Raw genomic sequence first — 22,939 nt, 5'->3', positions numbered from 1 at the left:
GGACCAAAAACCAATTTTATGCAAGATTTTGCTATGTGAGGGATCAAAAAGCTAGATTTTGTGCGGTGAAGGGAATCTACTTATGTCCTCAATCTTGCAAAATCTTTGTTAAGGGAGGCAAGTTATGCCCTTCATCTAAAAAATTCTCACTTAAGGAAGGCTACTTATGTCCTTCCTAGGAAGGTGACTTCTGTCCTAATTTAGGAATGACTTTGTTTTCTTTCCATGATCCAAAAAATGTAAAACTATTTTGGTGTTGCATCATTTGAATTTTTGTGTTATAAATTTTTGGAAGTAATTTTAGAAAATATCTATATGGGCTAAAAGTCTTAAATATTCAACATCTTCTAAATATTCTTTTAAATAATGATTATGGATTTCATTCTTTTTTTTTTTTGAACAATTGATGATCTTACTTTCATGCCATATCTAACTATTTTTTATTAAGTAACCACCTAAATATAAACAACTGGTTAAATGGAAACTAGAAACATTTTTCCAGTATGGCTTCAAAATTATTCATATCCGCTGGATTAGGACCTGTTGTCATCCATACTGAAAAATCATATATTATAGCATTTTATTAAAGACAATTTTTAACAAATCTCAAAATAAAAATCATAAGATTAATACCAGTTTTGTTAACTCAGGCCTTTGGCCAATCCATTAATGTATGAAATGTTTAATTCAGGAGTCAATCTGGAAGTATTTTCAGTATCCAGTTGTGATGCAAACATCATCTATTCACCTGAGCCAATTATCTATGCCTCCACCTCTCATCTACATTTGTTACATCACTAAATTTGACTATGAACTTGCCAAAGAATATGGATATAGTTCTGTGTCAAATTTCCTTGCTGGAAGACTAAATGGTAATAGATACCCTGCCTTCTGGACAGGTAAAAAGAAATGACAACTTTGTTTTAAGCAACCAGTTAAAATGTATCATTTAGAAAATTTTTAAAATAAACATGTAACAATAGATCTTTCAGACACCTTTTCATTTGCACATAAATTTTGGAAAATGAAAAGGTTTTCAATTATATAAATTAAATTTTTTACATAATTAATTTTTAATACTTATTTTTTCTTTTTCACAGGCAACAAGAAAGGTTCATCATATGCTGATTTAGTAGAAAAATTCTTTGAAAAAAACTTTACACAGGTGAAAGAAAAAATTAAGTTAATCATATGATCATAAATTCTAGAATAGTTATTTCTTGCATCGTATTATAAACATCTTTCCGCGGATATAGAATGTACAATTCGGCACCTCGGGGCTAAAAAACTGGTTTTAATCTTATGATTGTACATTTTTATATTCGTAGAAATCTGGATATAAAACGATGCTAGACATAGTTTTTTCGTATGGATGAGAACCGGTTCCTATCCACCGGATTCGAATGAATACGAGAAAAATTTATATGAATTTTATATAAGGTTGAAGTTTCAAATGGTGTTCCTAAATTGATATTCTTTCCTCATTCTGGTTACTGTCTCAATGTTACAGGAACTTTCAACAATTACTTTACTTCAGATTTTAATAAACATATTAAATTTTCTGTGTTGATTTTAAATAAATAATTTTTCCTAAAAATTTAATGCAATGATAATAATAGTTGAAATTATTATGCAGATTACAAAATTGGTTCAGATATTAATATCAGGACAAAGAAGAAAAAAATTAGAGTTTATCTTGCAACAGGTAATGATTTACCCTAAAAATTGAGTTAATTTTGAATTATTGGCTTTCAAAAAACACTTTATAATTAAAAATCTTTTATACTGTCAATAAACTGATAATAAGTTAACAAATTTAGATAAAGTGTATGCCAATGCTCTAACCATGGATAGAAGTCCTCTAACATCTTTCATAATTGAAAAACATGATGAAGACAACTCAGACTACAAGGTTGATGATCTCTCATTTAGCATTGTTGATGATACCATCTTTGATGGAGATACATGCACTGACTATGCAAAGTATGACTCAAACTATGAAGATTGTTTAGTCAAACATTATGGAGAAGAATTGAGCAACATTTATGGTTGCCAACATTTTCCACCATGGATAGGAGGAAACTGCACTTCATCTGGTGAAACAAATAAAGAATATAATGATCCCTCACTTCTGGATAAAGTATGGGGAGACATGGACAAACTGACTGATGGATTGCCTATAGAAGTAATGAAGAAATGTAAACAACCATGCAAGAGGTAACTCTTTATTATTCTAGTATGAAAACATTCAGATGCTAATTACTTTTTGCAAAATTCCATAAAATTATCCATTATTAAACATTATTATTAGATAATCATAAAGATATTAAATAAGGTTGAAAATCACCAAGATTAAGAGAACAGATTGGCCATTTTACAAGTTAGATCCACGTCTAACCCTTCTGATGAATGATGAAACTGTAGTGGTCCAGACGGTAACAAATAATTTCATTTTTATTCAAATCAAAGATCTTAGAGATAAGACTATGTACAATAATCTAATGTATGAACAGCCTCAATGATGAAAAACAAAATATCCCCATCTGTAGATTAAACTTATAAGTAAAAAGGTTTGAATCAACCAATCAAAATTATAAAGTACAAGGAATTAATAAAATGTTGGGTATCAGTATGTAAATTACATTCCAATTTCCCCTCCTTCCCTGATCATAGCACATATTGAGGTATAAAAATAAATATTTGTACTTCATTAATTTAATGTGCATATGTTGATTTTTCAATTGTGCCTTTAAAAAAATTGAATAATTAATTTGTGAGTGGTTTTTTGTAACATGTTTGTGACCTGAAATTATTAAATAAAAATTGTTAGAACTAGTGGTGACCTGAAATATTGTTATTAAATATTAATCAATAAAACTGTTTTATATTTTAGGCAACATACAGCTTCACCATATTTACCCTCATAGTGGAACTAGGTATCAACAATTTGTTCAATATCTAATTTTTTACAGTTCATACATTTTGTGTAAGGTTGATGTTAAAAATATTCTGAGTTTTAAAAAGTTTTTTCATTAAAATGCATTAATATCCATCATATAGAAATCAAAATCTAGTAGCTGGAAAAAGTGTCCCAAAAATCAGCCATGTGACACCATAAAAATGAGTGAGATGAGAGAAGTGGGAAAGAAAACCCCAAAAAAGAGATTGATAAAACCTCATTTTTGTGACGTCAAAAGGCCGATTTTTTGAGACACTTTGGCCAGTTACTAAAATATATATATCTTATTTAAACTTTTATTTTTTTATCAAGCAAAATTAATGTATACAAAATAAGCTATTAGATAAAAACATATGCTGAATCTTTCAGGAAGTGCACTTGGATTGTGGTTAGGATTTTCAGCCATCAGCTTTTATGATATGGGTAAGTCAATTCCTTTTTATGTTTAATATAAATATGGGGGAAATGTGATTTTCTCGGCTGTTATTTAAAATAGAGAATTGTAATTTTCAGAGAAGATTCGTGAGATATATGTAAATAAAGTCTATACAATGTCTGTCTGTCATTCAACAGACCTAAATACGTTTTTTTTTAAAAGTTTTCTTAGATTTTCTTTATCATGACAACTTAATACATAATTTATATCTCAATTTTTCTGTTTGTCTATCAATGTCATTTTTGTACTTATGAATATTGTCATCCTTGTTTAGGAGTAGATGCTTGGTTTGGACTAAGAAAATATCTGGGAGGATACAATGTTGACAATCGTGTTCATTCATTTTAGTTGTTAGAATTAGGTAGAATTACATACTATTTATACTCATCTAATCTTATTTAACAATGTATGATTAATATTGTACATATTGCATATCTATGTAAATTTTGTTGTAAATATATATTTAGGCTTATTAATCAAAAGTGATTATATTTTATTGTTGTAAAAATATATTCTGATAAAAATAATTCTTTTAAATATATTCTTTACTACACTATAGTTATGGTTGAATGTTTTATGAAAAAATGACTTGAGTGCCAGATGTTATTGTGGCATATCAGTTTACTCTACTTTTCGGGACAAGATGAGGAGGGGGACACCCTCCACATTTAACAGTTTTCAACTATAAACTTTTTAAAGGGGAGGTTGGAAATTTAAGGCGATTAAGGTGTCCAACTAAAGCCTAAAAGCATGGTATATCAAGTAGGAATATTCCCTGCAAAGCAAACCAAATCAATCCATCAGTAAGCGAGATATTAAGCTACAGACAGAAAGAATTTTTAAAAGATCTAGCATCTAAAGGGATAAGACAATGGCCAATAAATTGATATAAATCCCAAATGATGATACACAAATTACCCCTTATGTCGATTAAAATTAGTGGTTGAAAATGTTTAAACTCAACTTAATGAACGAACCAATCAAAATTCTCTGAAGTCCTCAAAGTTGTTAAGCCAACGAATAAGAAAACATTATCATAATACTTTGGGGACCAGTGAATGAATAGTCCATTGTCCCCTCTCTCTCTGGAAAAAGATAAATCCAAATATAACCCTATCCTGATTGTGAATTTAGAAGATAGCTCTTTCAATAACACGTGCTTCTCCAGCTAAAATATAAAAAAACAAGAATGATTATGTTCAAGACTGGAACACCTCTCTAAATAAATAAGATATACATGTAAAAAATATTTAGAAAAAAATGAGTGAAAACCATTTTAAGGATAAGGCAATGGACGATGATTTGATGTACATTCCAATGATGATAAACAATATTAGTAGATAAGAATTTTGGATGAAAAGTTTAAACCAGCAAATGAAGATGATAAAAACAACCTAAAATTTTGAAACCAACTAATGAGGGGAAGCATGTTTATAAAACTAGTAAATTTACATTCTAATGTCCACTCCCTTCCTGCCTTTTTAGAGTATATGAAAGCAAGAACTAAAGAATCAATTGAACACCTTACACCATGCCACCCATTTTTAGTAGCGAAGCTACTCTATAATTCGATATGTCCGTCCGTCCGTCTGTCCGTCTGAGACAGAATAGGGGAAACGTGATTTTCTCGGCTCCTGTTTAAGATAAAAGGCTGAAATTTCTTGTAAACATTTCCCTTAATATGGAGCATAATTAAGTATAAAACATGGATGCCAGTCGGAACCCTTTTTAGCAGGTTTTAGGCTATTTTTATATTTTTCTAATTGTTCTCCATATCTTTGGTGTTTAGGGTCCGATTTTAAATTTTTTTTAGTTTTAGGTATCAAATTTAAATTTGCTGTCGATAAAAGAAATCAAACATGCGGTCCGATTGCCTTTTTGCAGGTTTTAGGCTATTTTTTTATTTTTTACATTTTTCTCCATATCTTTGGTGTTATTGGTCCGATTTTCAAATTTTTTTCAGTTATATATATCAAAATTAAATTTCCTGTCGTTTTAAGAAAACAAACATGGCAGTCAGACTGCCTTTTAGCAGGTTCTGGGCTATTTTTATATGTTTTACAAATTTTCCCACATCTTTGGTGTTTTTGGTTCAATTTTCAAACTTTTTTGGAAAAACAGTATAAAAATAATTTTTCCATTTGTTATGAGCATCTTTTATGTCGTCATCATACAAAATAAAACAAGGTTTTGTGTTCACTTTCTCCGATAAATCTATTCTTTATTTAAAAAAATACACTTTAAATCTACTTGTACACATTCCCATCCACGTTTTTGTGCTTCGCTACTTATGGATGTTGTCATCCTTGTTCTTAAATTATGAACTTACTTCGCTTTGAACAATGATGACTGGCTTAGATTTGTCTGAATACATCTTTTTAGATCTGAAAAAATTATAATAAATCTTTATATAAAAGTAACAGGATCTGTGTCTGTAGATCTGTCTGCACCAATGGAACTAGCCAACCCGATATGGTTCTCTTTGACAGTGATGCTTCTTTTAGTTACAGATAAGGTTTATAACTATTTCCTTACAAGAGAAAGAAAAATTTTTTTTTTCTAAAACTAAATTAAAAAGTGATGGGTAACCCTCCCCCTCCCCCATTAAGTGTCGCTATTCTATTAATCTGGTTAATTAATCTATTAATTTTCAAAGCGGAGCACCTCTACAATAAATAAAGTTATAAAAATGTCCTCAGATTTATGAATACAAAAAATTAATTAGACTTAAAAATTAATATTCTGCTAGCTTATTTGGTACTAATACTCTTCAAGTGTTAATGTTCGTTCGTCCTATTGATTTTAGAGCTTCGCTTTTGTGGGCGATGTCGTCCTTATTTTCAATAACCTGCAGTAATTAAAAATTAATGAAATAATATTAAATTCATTCTTGCAGTACTCTTGTATATACTATGTAATTCTGCAGGGACACTAGCATGTTTATCATACTAGTCCCCAAAGTCTTATAATGATAACATTTTCTTATTCGCTGTCTTAACAACCTCAAGGACTTTTGTTGAATTTTGATTGATTTGTTTATTTGGTTGAGTGTCCAAACGTTTAAACCACTAATTGTAATCTACAGAAGGGATAATTCAGTGTATCATCATTTATATAAATTTATCGGCCATTGTCTTATCCCTGGGTAAGCAAATAACACAAATAAATAAATAATTATAATTTAATTCTCAGTTATAAATTAAAACAAGGATGACAACTTCCATAAAATAAGACACTAGGACAAACGAACGTTAATATTTTTGAAGTGTCCCAACCTACTGAGCAAAATACTGATTAAATTCTAAACAAAATTGTACTTAAATTTGTTACGAAATTGAATAAATATATAGGATACTGTTTAAAGACATACATTTTTAAAGAGTTCATTAAAAGTATTAGCATGTTTTAAATGGACGTATTAGGAATTTTTAAAAATAATTAGTACGCCTTCCACATCATTTCTTAAAGTGAAATCTATAGAGCTATACCTACTAATATTCCCAATTTAACTATCAAAGCTATCCATTACGGACAAACCAACCATAAATGTATAAAAGCTTTGCTAGAAGATTGCGTCAAAGCAATTTTGTACGTACACAAGACTTTTGTAAAACACACATTTTATATAAATTTTTAAAATTTTTATAACGGTATTACTGTACATTACTACATTTATCCTCATATAAAGGTAACAGAATGATAGACCTGTCTCTGTGCATGATTCTAGCAACGTATCTCATTTACCGAGCAAACGATATTGGTCTTCCTAACAGATATGCTTCTTATATGTCCAACGAAAGTTTATATTTTTTTTTGGGAAGGATCTTCCGCCATCCCAAAATAAATCGCCCCAAAATAATTTCCTCCTCCAAATTTTAGTAAAACGAAGTAAGAGGTAAAAAAGGTTATTTTTATGTAAAATATTTTCAAATGCTCGGCAGCCTTAACCACAGTCACCTCAGCCGCGTAGCTTTCAAGGCCACTCAATTTGTCTTAGCCACTAAATTTCAATTTAGCTACCAGGCGGCCACGTGGCTTTCTCAGCCACCTAATAATTTTCAGACTCAGCTACAGCCACCAAATAAGCCTCAGTCACAGATGCGAATTTTGAATTCAGCCATCCATCAGCCGCGCGGCATCCAAACACTTTAACCTCAGCCAAGCGGTTTTTTATTTGATATAGTCATTTGAGAATTCTGGTCTTCTTTTTGGAAAAATAAGCCAATCTAAGCTGCAGCCACCCCAACTGTAAGCCACATTTAACCATAGGCACTTTCATCCTTCAAAATTATATTCAGCCACACTCTGCCGCAGCCACCATAATCTGCAGTCGCAGCCACAGCCACACGTCTGATAACCCTTGAAAATTGCGTTTATTGTTTACAAAAAATAGCAGCTCTGTCAAAAAGATAAGTTTTCTCGTCAACTAAGATTATACTAAGGGTGATAAGAGTAGGATATCTCTTTAAGTTTATGTCATTGTATTATACAATTTTAGTTCTCCAAAGAAATGTCAAGTTTTATGAGCATTGTTGTTGATAAAATATCCAACCTTTGTGAAGAAAAAAGTATAAATTATTTATTGATTTACTAATTGTCAATTAATTTTGCAGTAATAAAAAATGTTATTATGGTTTACATTTGTTTTGGTACTGAGCAAGTCTCTTGCTTTAATGGAACATGAGGTACTTATATAAATATAAAATGTAAAAAAGTTCTCTCAGACTTCATCACTATGATTTCCATATATTGTTTTTAATTTAATATCTTGTAAACTAGCATTATGTCTCTTTAACTTAGTTTTATAATTGTCATGCCTATGTGCCGGGCAACTCTATATCAAAGGCGTGCAGGGGGTTTTATAGGCAATTTAAGGGGGGTTGAATTCCTCTTCACAACTCCTTACACCACCATGAATAATTTCAACTAATGTGGAAGAGTGATCTGAATGTGATTTTGGATGCCTATAACCAGAGGTGGACAGATAGGGGATGTATGGGATTGGGGAGTATATCCACCTACCTAAATAAATTCACCTCCCTTGACAAAGATAAAAAACTCCTCTGATTCCCTCCTTTAAACAGCCAATCTGTTTTTTATTATGAAATGAGTTCTAAAGAGTATGCAAAAAAATGTGGAATTTTTAAAAATAAAATTGCGCGGCTTGTGTTAATAAAAGTGTTACACATACAGTTAGAACCGCTATGAACTCTATTTTTTTTAAATATAAGAACGGTTCCTGTGTGGTCTATAGATACCCAGCCGACAAATTTGCGAAATTTTCGCCAACTTTCGCAAATAAATTGCGAAAAAATGGCGAATTCGCGAAATATTTGCGATTATATGTTGCGAAAATTAGCGAAAGTTTGCAAAATCGCATATTTTGCGAAACCTTGCGAAATCACGACAAAACTTGCAAAAAAAAAATTGCGAAAATGTGCGAAAATGCTTTTTTTTGGCGAATTTTTTTGGGTTGCTAAAATATACAAAATCGCAAAAAAAAAAATTAGATAAAAGTTGCAAATTCGCAATAAATCTTAAAATGTGCTAAAACTTGCTAATTCACTTAAAATGAAAACTTCCAAATTACCTATCTTGCTAATAATTGCTAATGATTGCAATTTAGCACTAATTAGATTTATTCCCAATCTTGCTAATTAGCAAGTTTTAGAAAATTTTGAGATATAGTGCGATTTTGCAACTTTTATCTTAGCTTTATATTTGCGATTTTGCATACTTTATCAACCCTAAAAATTTGCCAAAAAAAAACTTTTTCGCTTATTTTCTCCCTAATTTTTTTAATTTATAATCTTGCTAATTAGCTAGTTTATCACATTTTGAGATTTAGTGCGATTTTGTATATTTTTGCCAAATTTTTCAAAATTCCCAATCTTAATTAGCAAGTTTAGCATATGAGATTAAGTGCGATTTTGCATATTTTCGCCAATTTTTGAAAATTTTCAATCTTAAGCTAATTAGCAAGTTTAGCATATGAGATTAAGTGCGATTTTGCATATTTTTGCAAATTTTTGAAAATTTTTAAGCTAGCTAATTAGCAAGTTAAGCATATGAGATTTAGTGCGATTTTGCATATTTTTGCCAATTTTTTTAATTTTCAATCTTGCTAATTAGCAAGTTTAGCATATGAGATTTTGTGCGATTTTGCATATTTTTGCCAATTTTTGAAAATTTTCAATCTTAAGCTAATTAGCAAGTTTAGCATATGAAATTAAGTGCGATTTTGCATATTTTTGCAAATTTTTGAAAATTTTCAAGCTAGCTAATTAGCAAGTTAAGCATATGAGATTTAGTGCGATTTTGCATATTTTTGCCAATTTTTTAAGTTTTCAATCTTGCTAATTAGCAAGTTTAGCATATGAGATTTTGTGCGATTTTGCATATTTTCGCCAATTTTTTAAAATTTTTAATCTTGCTAATTAGCAAGTTTAGCATATGAGATTTTGTGCAATTTTGCATATTTTCGCCAATTTTTTAAAATTTTTAATCTTGCTAATTAGCAAGTTTAGCATATGAGATTTAGTGCAATTTTGCATATTTTCGCCAATTTTTTAAAATTTTCAATCTTGCTAATTAGCAAGTTTAGCATATGAGATTTAGTGCAATTTTGCATATTTTCGCCAATTTTTAAATTTTTTTTAAAATTTTCAATCTTGTTAATTAGCAAGTTTAGCATATGAGATTTAGTGCAATTTTGCATATTTTCGCCAATTTTTTAAAATTTTCAATCTTGCTAATTAGCAAGTTTAGCATATGAGATTTAGTGCGATTTTGCATATTTTCGCCAATTTTTTTAAATTCCCAATTTTGCTAATTAGCAAGTTTAGCATATGAGATTTAGTGTGATTTTGCATATTTTAGCCAAATTTTTTTAAGTTCCCAATTTCCCTAATTAGCAAATTTAGCATATAAGATTTAGTGCAATTTTGCATATTTTCGCCAATTTTTTAAAATTTTCAATCTAGCTAATTAGCATACATATACATATATTAAAAACGCCTAAAAAAAAAGTTTTTCTAAAAAGTAAGAGACAGCTAGCGGCAAATATTTGAACTATATAAAGTAAAAATTTGTTTAACTCTATTTTAAATGTGCAATGGAAAAGACAGCTCTCCACAATTTTATACAAAGGGAGGGAGGGGACATTGGGCTGTTTTTTACACTAGTCCCCAAAGTCTTAGTATTGTTCCTTGGCTTAACAACTTTAGGGACTTTATTGAATTTTCATTGGTTGTGTTATTAAGTTGAGTATTTAAACATTTCAATCACGAAAACTAATCTACAGAAGAGGTAATTTGTGTGTCACCATTGAGGATATGCAAATCCATTTAGATTTTATTGAGAACATTTCCCGTTAGATAGACAATTGATGTTTTTTGGGTATTAATAGGGATGATGTGAATTGTCTTTCTTATATACCCATTATTTAGTTCAAAGATGAAAACGCACGAGCATTGTCGGTCAAATATGCGCACTAGACCAATAGCAGTTACATGAGGTGCATGTGAGAGCATATGAGCGGTCAAACTGGAAACGTAATAAACAGGGAGGGATTGGGGATTGGAATTTAAAATATGCTGCTACCCAAATTTTATAAAACGTTTGCTCATTTTGGTTGGCTTTTAAAAGTTGGATACTTTTCTAAAATTTATATAAATATTTACCTCAAACTAAATCAAATACAGGATGCCTAACATTTGAAAATTAAAAAAACAGTGGTGCTTCGCTGATAACTTTGTGTTTGTTCGTTAAGATCTCGGTAATCATTAAACTGATTAAGTAATTCATTTTAGGGAAGCTTCCATAGGTCCGTTTTTAAGCAATTTTAGTTTATCATCTTATCTTGTTTATCAACATTGGGAATGTATGTATATCAATTTATGATCCTCGGCCTCTCAGGGCTAATTAATTTTATCTTATAATTGTACATTATAATATCCGCGAAAAGCTGTTTATAATACGATGTTAGCTTATGAAATAAAATCTTTATGTTTTTTCTTCCAATATGTGAATAATATTCAAAAAGATGCATATTTTGTTTTATAAGTTGACCTCTAACTCATCAAAAAAAGTTGATTTTTAACTTTTACCTGTACAGAGACCACCTGGAGGCCTGGAGCTCCGGAAACTGGAGGACTATCCAAAAAATCTTAAAACTTGGGAAATTCATCATATAAGAATGATTTTACGTATGTAACATAAGTTGTGTATAGAGAGAGATAGTTGTGTATGTATATTTATATATTTTTAAAAGCGAAGCTTTTCTATAATTAGGGTAGGTCCGTCCGTCCGTACGTCCGTCCGTACGTCCGTCCGAGATAGATAGCTTTTATTCGTTAATTTAGGCAGGTTAGAATTGTCCTATCGATTTCAAATTTTGCATGATGATTCCTGTAGTAGTTAGGTACGATTTAGAAAGCGTAGCAACTCTATAATCATTACCAGAATGTCCGTACGTCCATTTTAAACATGTTGATTTTTCTACTTTTTTAACAACAAATTTTTATGTGATCTAGTTATCCGTTTGATCTGATTTTTTGTATATTGATTCATGGGACAACAAAGAACAATAGTATAAGCGAAGCAACTCTATAATCAAGTCCTAAAAATGTAAGTATGTCCAGAAACATTATCCCGTATCAAGCAGTTTTTGAACAAATTTACTTACAATTTTGCTTCGACTGTTTCGATTCTTTTATATTCTGATTATTCAGTTCAGACACTATACAAGTGTTAATGTCCGTTTGTCCTACCGTTTCAGTGCTTCGCTTTTATGGATGTTGTCATCCTTGTTAAAGAGCAATTGAAAATTTAATGCAAACTCAGGGATCTAAAGTGATAAGACATTGAATGACAAAATTACCCCTTATATTATCAAAATTAGTGGCTGAAACGTTTAAACACTTAACTTAATTAACCAACCAATCAAAATTCTCCAAAGAAAAAAAATATTACTATAAATATTATAAAACTTTGGGGACTAGTACATTAAACAGCCCATTGTCCCCTCTTTCTCTTCAAACTTTTCCAACAAATAATCTAATTGTTCATAAGGGGTAATTGTCAAAAAAAAATCAATCTTTTATCTTCTATAAGAGCCGAGAAAATCACGTTTCCCCCAAACTAAGACAGACGGACATTTCAAATTATAGAGTAGCTTCGCTACTGATAAAAAAAACAATAAATATCAGAGAGAGAGAAAGGGGACAATGGTTATATTACACTGGTCCCCAAAGTTTTACAATAACGTTTTCTTATTGGTTGACTTAAAAACTTTGGGGACTTTAGTGAATTTTGATAAGTTGGTTTATTAAGTTGAGTGTTCAAACTTTTAAACCACAAATTTTTAATCTACAGAAGGGGTAATTTTGTATATCAATTTATCGGCCATTTTCCTATCCCTGTATAACATACACTTAATCATAGAATAGTTGCATTTATTCAATTGTTCATTAAAATTTTTCCAGTTTGGCTTAAAAACTGACTATTATCCCCTTGATTAGAACCGGTTCTATGTTCTGAAGCCTAAGATCTCAATAACTACTGAACCGATTGGGCTTTCTATTTTAGGTAAGCTTAATATTTGTCTTGTGATAGTTTTAGGCTATTTTATTTTAAGTCGTGGATTGGTTTTAGGCTATTATATTTTAAGTCTTGGGAAGGTTTTAGGCTTTTTAACTCTCCCCTTTGAATACAGAGCCACTAGAAGCTAGGGGCGTAACCGCTAGTATTATATAATGGATTATTATTACATGGATTTTACACAAGATTATCATGTTCTTTAATAAATTGAAACTATTAGCTGGCTAAAAGAACAAACGCTCTTATCCACCCACTTTACCCCACCCCTCCCCTCCTACTGGAAGAACAAACTAACAAATAAATGATATTCAAGTTAGTGAACCATTCAATGAAAATTCAATAAAAGTAACTTATATAGTTAAAAATTTTCTAAGTTGTACCTACGTACTACAGGAATCACCTTGCAAAGTTTTAAATCGATGGGACAATTCTAACCTGCCTAAATTGACGAAAAATATGACAATTCTAACTACTTAAATCTATAATACAAAGTAGAACGATGTCTGTCTGTCCGTCTGAAGCTTAAGATCTCAGTAACCACTGGTCCTGAGATGGTTTTAAGCTATTTTCTTGGTGGGTGGGACACCCCCACCGAATGAAAAATCAGGTTAATCAAACATCTTGGTGCAAAGCCCCTAGAGGCTTTATATATCCTATATAAAGTAGTAAGCGTTTTTTGTCTGTCCCGAAGGATCTCGCTAACCGCTAAACTGATATTGTTCCCCTTTACAGTGAAGCTTCTTATAGGTCCTGGTAAGGTTTTAAACTATTTTTGGAAAAGGTGTCTTCACTTCCCTCCTCCCAAAAAAAAGAAAATAGGTTGAAATCTTTATTTTCATCAAATCCTAAAAGGAATAGATTATTTCATCGTTAGATGGTTGTCCGCGGATAGTAAAATGAAAACTTGTAAGATTAACTCCAGTGTTATTGATTTTATTTTACCCTATGCGGAAAAGTGTTTATTGTGATACATGACCCAAGAACCGGTTCTAATCCAGCATAAATTTATCAGATTCAATACCATACCGGTTAAATATTTGTCTGTTCTTGTATATGGAAATTTACGGATAATTAAAATTGACATTGAATTTGAAATTCACTTAATATAAGGTGTAGAAAACAGGGATCTAAAGGGATAGGACAATGGCAAATGTATTCATGTACATCCTCAATGATGACACACAAAATTACCCCTTCTGTAGATTAGAATTAGTGATTGAAATGTCTGAACACTTAACTTATTAAGGCAACCAATAAAAGTTCAATAAAAGTCCCCAAAGTTGTAAATCCAACGAAAAATACTAAGACTTTGGGGACTAGTGTAAAAAACAATGTCCGCTCCCTCCCTGTGTATAAAATTGTGGCGAGTTGTTTTTATATTTTTTCAATTTGCCATTTACATTGGATTTCAACAAATTTATACTTTATATAGTTTTAATTTTTGCCGCTAGATGTCTCTAACATTTTAGAAAATCATAATTTTTTTTGGTATTTTTGATATAAGTATGGTTGTTTAAAAATTAAATAAGTATATCATATTTATAATAATTTTCTTTTTCATTTTTTTCCGGTATTTTGAAATTTTTTGTAAGAAAGAATAACAAAATCTGAACAACAGACAACAGTATACAAAATTTGAAGATTTTCAGCATACGATAGAAAGTATTATAGCCTTTATCACCTAAGAATAAGTATATGAGATTCTCAATATTTAACTTCCGAACCATAGGTTAGAGTTAAGCATATCTCAAGTAAAGTAATATGAATCCGCCAATATTTGCAAGGAAGATTAGAAAAACATTGGCGAACTTGCAATACTTCTTGAGCCAGAGCTTACAATGTTTAGATGAAATATGACGTAAAATTTTGTGAAGAATCTGCAAATAAACATACGGATCCGCTGGGTAGATTAGGAGAATGACTGCTAATTTGCAATGATACGTAAGCTAGAGCTATAATAATAGCCGCGAAAATAAATAGACAAAATTCGCGAATTAGCAAGAATTTGGAGGGAATAAAATAGAGAAAAGCCGCAAATTCGCAATGATTTTGAGGAAAAAAGAGAATAGCCGCAAAAATAAAAAGATAAAAGTCGCGAATTTGCAAGAATTTTGAGGAAAAATATAGAGAATATCCCCGAATTTGCAAGGATTTCTTGAAAAAAAGCCGCGAATTCGTTAGTTTTATCTGCGATTTTTTTGCGATTTATAAAAGGCGAATTTATTAAAGGTGATGACAAAGAATCGCAAATATTTTGCGAAAAATGCTAATTCGCGAATTTTCTCTATTTTTTTTCGCTAAAAATTAGCGAATTTGCATATTTTCGTTCTCTCAAAAATCTAATTAACACAGTCGCAATTATTAGCAACTTTTAGCTTGCTAATTCACAATTTTTAGCAACTTTTAGCTTGCTAATTCGCAATTTTTAGCCTTTACATTTCGCACAATTTTCGCGAATTCGAAATTTTTCGCAAAAAATACAAAAATTTTGCTAAAAACTGCTAATTCGGCTTTAATCCCTTGCTAAAGTTCGCGATTTTGCTTGGCGAAATCGCAAATTTGTCCGCTGGGTAGGGAGCTACGTGTTAAAGTGTCCTAATTGAATTAAAACTTGGTATGCGAGTAAATTTTGGGACATTTTACCACCTAGCTCCTAGATTATTTGTAGCACAGGAACCGTTCTAATATTTCAAAAAAAATATAGGTTATAGCGGTTCTACCGGTATGCGTAACATTTTTCTACTATTAACACAAGCCGCGCAATTGGAAATTTAAAAATGTCCGCATTTTTTTGTTGCACACCCTTTAATTCACAAAGGAAGGATGTGGAATCTACCCATCATGCAAGCAGTATGGTCAAGGACAGTGGGAAATTCTAGAAGATTGTACAAAGTAAGAGCTTTTTTAGTTTGGCTTTGAAATCGACTGATTTTTGCTGGATTAGAACCAGTTCTCAGCTATATTGAAAAAATCATGTATAGAATCGTAATACAGACAATTTTCAACAAATATTTAAATAACAATTATAAAATTAGAACCAGTTTTCTTTGCCCATTGGGGCTCACAAAACTGGTTTAAATCTTATAGTTTTTGTTTTAATATCTGCGGAAAGCTGTTTATAATTCGCACCAATAAATAATTATTTGTGAATTGTTTTCTAGCATTTGAAAAGTTTATGTGATTAACAAATAATCATTTAAAAATCTAATCTTGCCTAAAATAATTACAAATTAACAATTTCAAGTATGTTGTTGATAGTATTGGTGTATTCAGGTACATAAGATGCACTTATAATGCTAATGGAGACCTTGTACAAGAGAATCTAAAGTGTCCTGGTGACCTGGTTTATGCTGAAGAATATGGAGAATGTGTGGAGTATGACAGGGCAACTCAGTGCAAAGTTTTTCAGGTAACAAAAATTTAAGATTGCTTAAGTTTAAATTTGAATTTAAATTTAGAATTTTTTAATTAATCTGTTGTTTTAAACATCAATTCACAAAGAATCATTTATCTTAATAAAATTAACCTGCTAAACTCTAGTTTAAAGGCATTGTATTTACAAACAAATACCATAATTATTTGATAATATTCAGGAAGGAATTTATCTCCTTGACTGAACAAAATTACTATTACATCATAATATTAATCCTATCTTTTTACTCTAGGAGACTCCATGTTTTCTACAATGTCCAAGAGTTTATTTACACTCACAAGGTAACCTGATAGTGATTCAAAACAAAATTCCAGCAGTTTGACAATTTTTTTTATATTTTGAGTTTCAAAATCAGATTAACTTTAGTAAGTCATTTCAGTGATTTGAATATTATACCAGGGATATCACAGTGGGATCTTTTGCCAAAAAACGGGACATTAAGGGTAGAAAAAATTAAACATCAATAAAAAAGCTTGTATTTGACAAAATGATGTAATTTCTTTTGCTTTAACTCAAAAATAACATAAATTTTGCTCCTGTTAACTTCTAATGTGCATTTGGTAAGTACGTCTGGCGGTTTTGGAGGAGCGAAGCTATCCTATTTTTAAAAAATCTATAAACCTTCATAACTTTAGTTAGGATAGGAATATTTTAACAAAATAAACGTCTATGTAAATATTTCTTCAATGCAGCCAATGTTTGTGAACATGAATATAGCGTCAGGTGCACCCAGTTCGAGTCCCGGCATTTTTAGGTAGGTCCAGTATAAGTAAAATAGGACACTAATAAGGCATGTTTTCTAATGTTTTTTTTACAGATATAAACAACAATAACATAATTTTCAAAACACTTTTGATTTTGTGTTAATACCTTTATTCTAAGTCTAGCTATCTTCATTTAAAGTTTGTATAAGAATATAAACATAATTGCTTATATTATATTCTCTCTCAAACGTATATTTCTTACTCTCTCTCAGACGCATATATAATGTTTTTGCAATATTATAATTAATCCCCGAATTTGAATTTCTGCTAAACCAAAACCAGTTAGAAATACAATTTTTTTCAGAACACATGAAATTTAGCAAATTTAATTGCTAAAATAAAAGTATTTTTAAATCATCTTTTTTTAAGGACTCCTTGTTCCCTTAAATGTCCATTAAAACCACGAGAACGGCAAAATCGTTAAAAATCACACCTACGGCGGCAAATAACGGCGAAACGGTTTGCCGGAGGTAAATAATGCATAAGTAAAGAAAGTTCCGCCTCAAAAAGTTAGAAAACATTGCAGAGATGACTTTGGGCTCTAAAATGACTCCTTCCCCCTCTAACAAGGGAAAATTTCAAATTAACAAGAACGAAATTGTTCAAACCATGCAATGTAAAATGCTAAATTACTCAAAAACGGCCGGGAGGCCCCAGGTTATGAAAACTGTTTTAAACACAATACATGTTGCATATTAATATTATTATTGCAAAACCCAGGGCATCCTGGCCGTTTTTGGGTTAAATGGAGAAAACTGATTTTTTGGGGTTAAAAATCTTAATATTTTTGGTGAAATTTTCTCACAAAATGTCAATTTACATCACCAAAAAAAATTTTTTTTTTAATTTTTCTTTAATTAGACATTGGTACAGGTATCTGAAAAGTACCTCAATCAAAAATTATTTTCATAAGATGAACATAAATGTATTTTTTGTTGCTTTGAAAAAATTGTGTAAAAAAATCTGGAAAATCATCAAAACTGAAAAGAAATTTTTCACTACCTTTCTTAAAAATGGCATAAATCCGCCAAAAATGAATATTTTTTAAAAATTTCTTTTCTAGCTGTCTACTTACAGCCATTATTAATTCCTAGGATAGATAAAAGTCAATTTTAAATTTTTTGGATGTCCCACTGGATCCCACTGTGGATATATGGGTTGGACATTGGATCTAAAATTTATTTTCTTGGCTGTCTTAGACTTTGGGTAATAGACCTAATGCAACTTTTATTAATTTTGCTAAATTATGAGACTTTCAGAAAAGATAAAATTACACTTACTATTATCTACATATTTTCACAGCATTAGAAAGAACTATTAAATTGAATTGATATTTCATTGTCCCATTTCCCTGCTTAATAACACATCTTTTAAGGAACTGCTATACAGTATCAGGAAAAGGCTATTGGATGCTTTAGACTTAGAGGTAAGCTATTTCATTTAATAATAATTCAATGATATTACATAGAGAATGGGTTACACCATTAATAAAGTCTTAATTTTGGAGAATCATAGAACCAAATCTTGCAAATAAGGTGCATGATTACACAACCAAGCATACTACAGACAACCAACCCCTTGATTGTACAACATTTGTCCAGAAGCAGATATGAATGGTACTGAGGTGCTTCTGTTTTGAGCTAATGCATTCTCCCTGCTTTTAAAATCAATGTTGTTCTTCTGACATAGCAGAAGTAGGAACCTTTTTTGATGTCTTTAGTTTTGATGCAGTGTTAGACCGAGCATTGACTAACAGCAGATCAACAAAATACATATTCATAATATGCTTTTTAAGGTCAATATTTTGGTGGCAATGCATTCTATCAAAACATGAATGGTTTGTACCTGTCTCCTGATGCATATTCAACACCTGTCATAACTCACTGGCTGGTCAGTGAACTGTATGGAGCTCAAAATGGTCGTATCAAGTAAGTTCATATGAACTAAAAAACAATAAGAAGCTCTTTATAATGCCTATAAAAAAGGGGATGAATTTAAAAACTATTGGCTGAAGTATCCCGAATGACAAATTTATCCCCTTTTTATGGGCACTATAAAGAGCTTCTATCAATAACTCTTTATCATCTTACAAATTGTCTCATCACTCTTAAGATGAAAAATGTTTGGCTAGGCAAATCATAAGTCAAACATGCATACTTAACTTTATTTCTTGGAACCTTACTGATGCTAGAAAAGATACTTCTTACCATTATTTAAAACAACATTAACATTAGCTAACCACTTGAACATGCTTTCAGAAATAAGAAGTATGAATGGGCACGTTGTCCCTTTGACAGATGGAATAATGGATGGGAAGTTTTGAAAGAAGCTGGAATATGGGTTGAAGATAACACCATGACAACAACATGTTTGAGAGGAGATGAAGATATTATTACAACAACTGCTGGTCCAACAACTACCCAAGGACTAACCACACAAAGACCAACCACCCAGGCAAAAATGATAAAACAACATTTGTTTTTCTTCACTTAGATCTACATTTACATTTCTTCCTGATCAGGGATAAGGGGTGGGAAACCTGACCAAATATTAGGTCTCAGCCTCCTTTTTAAAGTGATGGGGCAACTTTTCTTTTTTGCCTATAAAAACAACTCATTTCCTCCAGTTCCTAATTAACTGTAGGCCAATATCTAATATCCAATAGCCTGAAACTTGCTTTCAGCATTAACCAATTAATTAATAACCAACGCTTCTTCCAGTTCCTTATTGGCTAAATTATTTCAAGCAAATATAAATTTCTGCTATTAGAATGACAACAATGGAACTGCGTCATCTCGTAACTGTTTTTTTAGGCCTAGTTGGAAAATAGGCCTGGAATAATATTTTCTTATGTTTCCCATCCCTTATCCCTGTTTCTGATATTTCCAATGGTTCTTAAAGATATGGCAATGACCGATAAATTGATGTACATCTCCAATGATGATACACAAAATTACCCTTTCTGTAAATTACAACTAGTGGTTAAAACGTTTGGACACTCAACTTAATAAAAAATCCAATTAAAACTCAATATAAGTCCCTAAAGTTGTTAAGCTATCGAATAAGAAAACGTCATTATTAAACAATTGGGACTATTCTAATCAACAGCCCTTTTTTATTTCCACTATGGTAACTATTTGCGGAAAATATTTTTTATGTAGTATAAATGGGTCATCTTTTGCAAATATTTTCATTTGATTTGAATCTGCATGAATTGAGCAAGATAAACTTTATCATCTTTATACCTAGGCACCAACAACACAGACAACAACTGCCAGACCAACCACACAAGCACCAACCACCACAACACCCCAAACAACAACAACAACTTCTGGTGGTGTGACTTGTGTTAGGGTAAACCTATTAACTTAAAGACACAATGTGTTCTACATTGCTTAGTTTACACCACTCTGTTTGTAAAGCTGGTTTGCTTTATAACGTTTTTAGTAGCAAATCTACTGTATAATTCAAAATGTCCGTCCGTCCTTCTGTCTGTCAGACAGGGAAAGCGGTAAACGTGTTTTTTCTCAGCTCCTATAAAATATAGAAGGCTGACACTTTTTGACCACATTCTCTCTCATTAATAAGGAGCAAAACTAACCAAAAAACATCCGATTTTCAAACTTTTTGAGATAACAGTATCATAAAACTTTTTTTCGTTGCTCTGAGCATCCAGTATGTAATTTACTTTGACCATTGGTATGTTAGTCATCATACAAAATAAAATAAGATTTCTTGTTTAGTTTCTCCAATAAATCTATTCTCGATTTTAACAAATACTCTTTAAATCTACTTGTATGTATTCCCATCCACAATTTTTTGTGCTTCACTACTTATGTTTGTTGTCATCCTTGTTTAGATTATGATTTACATTTATATGATTAGGTTAATTATATGAAAATGAAATCATAATATTTATGGTTAATTTTAAATATATAGGTATAAATATTCCAGGGATCTAAAGGAAAAATACAATGCCTGATAAATTGATATAAATCCCAAATGATGATACACAAATTACCCCTTCTGTAAATTACAGCAGGTGGTTGAAACGTTTGGACACTGAACTTAATGAACCAACCATCCAAAATTCAATAGAAGTCCCCAAAGTTGTTGGGCCAGTGAATTGGAAAACGTTATTTTAAAAGTTTGGGCTTGGGGACTTGTTTAATAAACAACCCAATGTCTTTTCCCATCCTATAAATATTAAATATTCACACACCCTCAAAAATTGATGAAAATTTGTGCTTTATTTCAGGAGGGCCCAGTAATGATTGACAGATGTATGAGTGATTTCAAGTGTTGCAGATGGAGCGGTAAATGGGATGTTGTCAATTGTCATTGCAATAATGATTTTGTCTACTCTGAGGTATACATAAGTTTTTTTTTGTAGTAGCGAAGCTTCTCTATAATTTGAAATGTCTGGCTGTCTAGATATAGGAAACAGTATGGGTACAGGGTAATCTTTCAGCTGCTAATCAATGTAGATAGTTGAAAGTTTCTGTGAAAATTCCCTCCACTGATGAGCATAACTAATATGGTCCCTTGGTTTATTAGCCATACAAAAGAAAAGACAAATTCATATTTTATGCAAAAAGGTTTTGTGATTATTTTATTTAGACATTCTATTTTTTTGTATGATATTAAATATCTGTTCAAAACTCACTTCGAATGTATATTCATCCACAATTTTTTGTGTTTTTCTTATGGTCGTTATCATCCTTGTTTTGAAAATCAAATAGACAATTCCCATTGGTCCAATTCAGAGATTGGGGATCTAGATACTAGATATATCAATCTTTAATTAAAGATTTTAACACTTTACTCCTACTTTTGAACTCACAAAAATCGATACATTATAACTTGGATGTTGAACTAGATTTTCATGTACTCTAATAGAGTGATACTCACAGCTGGCTAAAATAACCATCCAGTCCCCTTAACCCCATACCCTAATGTTAGCAACCTACACTGTCGACAAATTTTCCTCTGTCAATAATAATATATCCACGTATATTCAATAAACTTACATTCTTACAAACTATCTGTTAATCAATGATTGTTTTACGCTTCTATACGTGCTGATGTTGTCATTCTTGTTAAGGATGTAGAGTACTGCACCTGGGCTGATGTAGAGGGATGTTACAAGTGATTCTCTTCAGCTAATATTCTTGTTAAGGATGTAGAGTACTGCACCTGGGCTGATGTGGAGGGATGTTACAAGGGATTCTCTTCAGCTAATATGACGGTGCCAAGATCTCTGGATCACACCTGCGATGATGCCAAGGACTGCTATTAATCTATCTATTTGTTTGCATAATATTATCTTTGTATAACCTAAACTAGCACTTTCACTTATACCTTTAAATGGATCACCAAACACCCCTCCAATTTTTATTTTTAAGGAGAAAAAAGCATGTTTTTACCCCCTGCGGGGCTCCTCTAAATCTTATTATAACCTAACCTATAACCTAGGTAAAATAAACTAAAATTTAGGGTTTTCAAATCGGTGGTCTATTTACGATGTGAGGAAAACCGCTTTATGTATTATGATATCTAAGTAAAAATAAAAATATAATTAAAGGTAGTTCTTTTTAGAAAATTTTCAACTGATGCTATTCTATTATTTTTTTGTGTATACTATAAAATCTCTAAAAAATTTACTGAGATTTAAAGCTTCAGACGGACATTAAGACATCCTGCTACTTTGGATCATAGACTAGTTGCTTCGTCTCTAGCATCTAGGG

At 31.1% G+C, this 22,939-nt stretch overlaps 2 protein-coding genes across 3 annotated transcripts; both read left to right on the top strand.

Annotated features, from left to right (window-relative positions):
- Positions 1-763: 763 nt before the first annotated feature.
- On the top strand, positions 764-3,743 carry LOC145323100 (uncharacterized). Its single transcript, XM_080165483.1, has 6 exons — positions 764-899; positions 1,821-2,217; positions 2,336-2,435; positions 2,894-2,936; positions 3,329-3,382; positions 3,670-3,743. The coding sequence occupies exons 1-6, from the start codon at positions 764-766 to the stop codon at positions 3,741-3,743; spliced, it is 804 nt and encodes a 267-aa protein (XP_080021609.1).
- A 4,198-nt stretch (positions 3,744-7,941) lies between these two features.
- On the top strand, positions 7,942-22,596 carry LOC145322634 (uncharacterized). 2 transcript variants are annotated; one of them, XM_080164792.1, is made up of 10 exons: positions 7,942-8,080; positions 15,814-15,887; positions 16,269-16,404; positions 16,661-16,709; positions 18,568-18,618; positions 18,988-19,120; positions 19,451-19,646; positions 20,442-20,546; positions 21,451-21,561; positions 22,372-22,596. In XM_080164792.1, the coding sequence occupies exons 1-10, from the start codon at positions 8,018-8,020 to the stop codon at positions 22,489-22,491; spliced, it is 1,038 nt and encodes a 345-aa protein (XP_080020918.1). In that variant the 5' UTR covers positions 7,942-8,017; the 3' UTR covers positions 22,492-22,596. The 2 variants fall into 2 exon arrangements, with proteins under 2 accessions (XP_080020918.1, XP_080020919.1); XM_080164793.1 differs by lacking the exon at positions 22,372-22,596 and adding an exon at positions 22,297-22,361.
- Positions 22,597-22,939: the final 343 nt, after the last annotated feature.

This window comes from Acartia tonsa, chromosome 6 (genome assembly GCF_053477335.1).
Source record: "Acartia tonsa isolate MP-2025a chromosome 6, ASM5347733v1, whole genome shotgun sequence".
In the NCBI taxonomy this organism is placed as follows: Eukaryota; Metazoa; Arthropoda; class Copepoda; order Calanoida; family Acartiidae; genus Acartia; species Acartia tonsa.
The sequence above is the reverse complement of the archived record's forward strand: the minus strand, read 5'-3'. Positions and strand labels throughout refer to the sequence as shown.

Bases quoted from the DNA above. Each gene is read 5' to 3' on its own strand.
- LOC145323100 (XM_080165483.1), top strand. From the start codon at position 764: ATGCCTCCACCTCTCATCTACATTTGTTACATCACTAAATTTGACTAT. The intron at 2,937-3,328 runs GTATCAACAATT...TGAATCTTTCAG, and splicing joins TACCCTCATAGTGGAACTAG to GAAGTGCACTTGGATTGTGG. The intron at 3,383-3,669 runs GTAAGTCAATTC...ATCCTTGTTTAG, and splicing joins CATCAGCTTTTATGATATGG to GAGTAGATGCTTGGTTTGGA.
- LOC145322634 (XM_080164792.1), top strand. From the start codon at position 8,018: ATGTTATTATGGTTTACATTTGTTTTGGTACTGAGCAAGTCTCTTGCT. The intron at 18,619-18,987 runs GTAAGCTATTTC...ATGCTTTTTAAG, and splicing joins TGGATGCTTTAGACTTAGAG to GTCAATATTTTGGTGGCAAT. The intron at 20,547-21,450 runs GTAAACCTATTA...GCTTTATTTCAG, and splicing joins GTGGTGTGACTTGTGTTAGG to GAGGGCCCAGTAATGATTGA.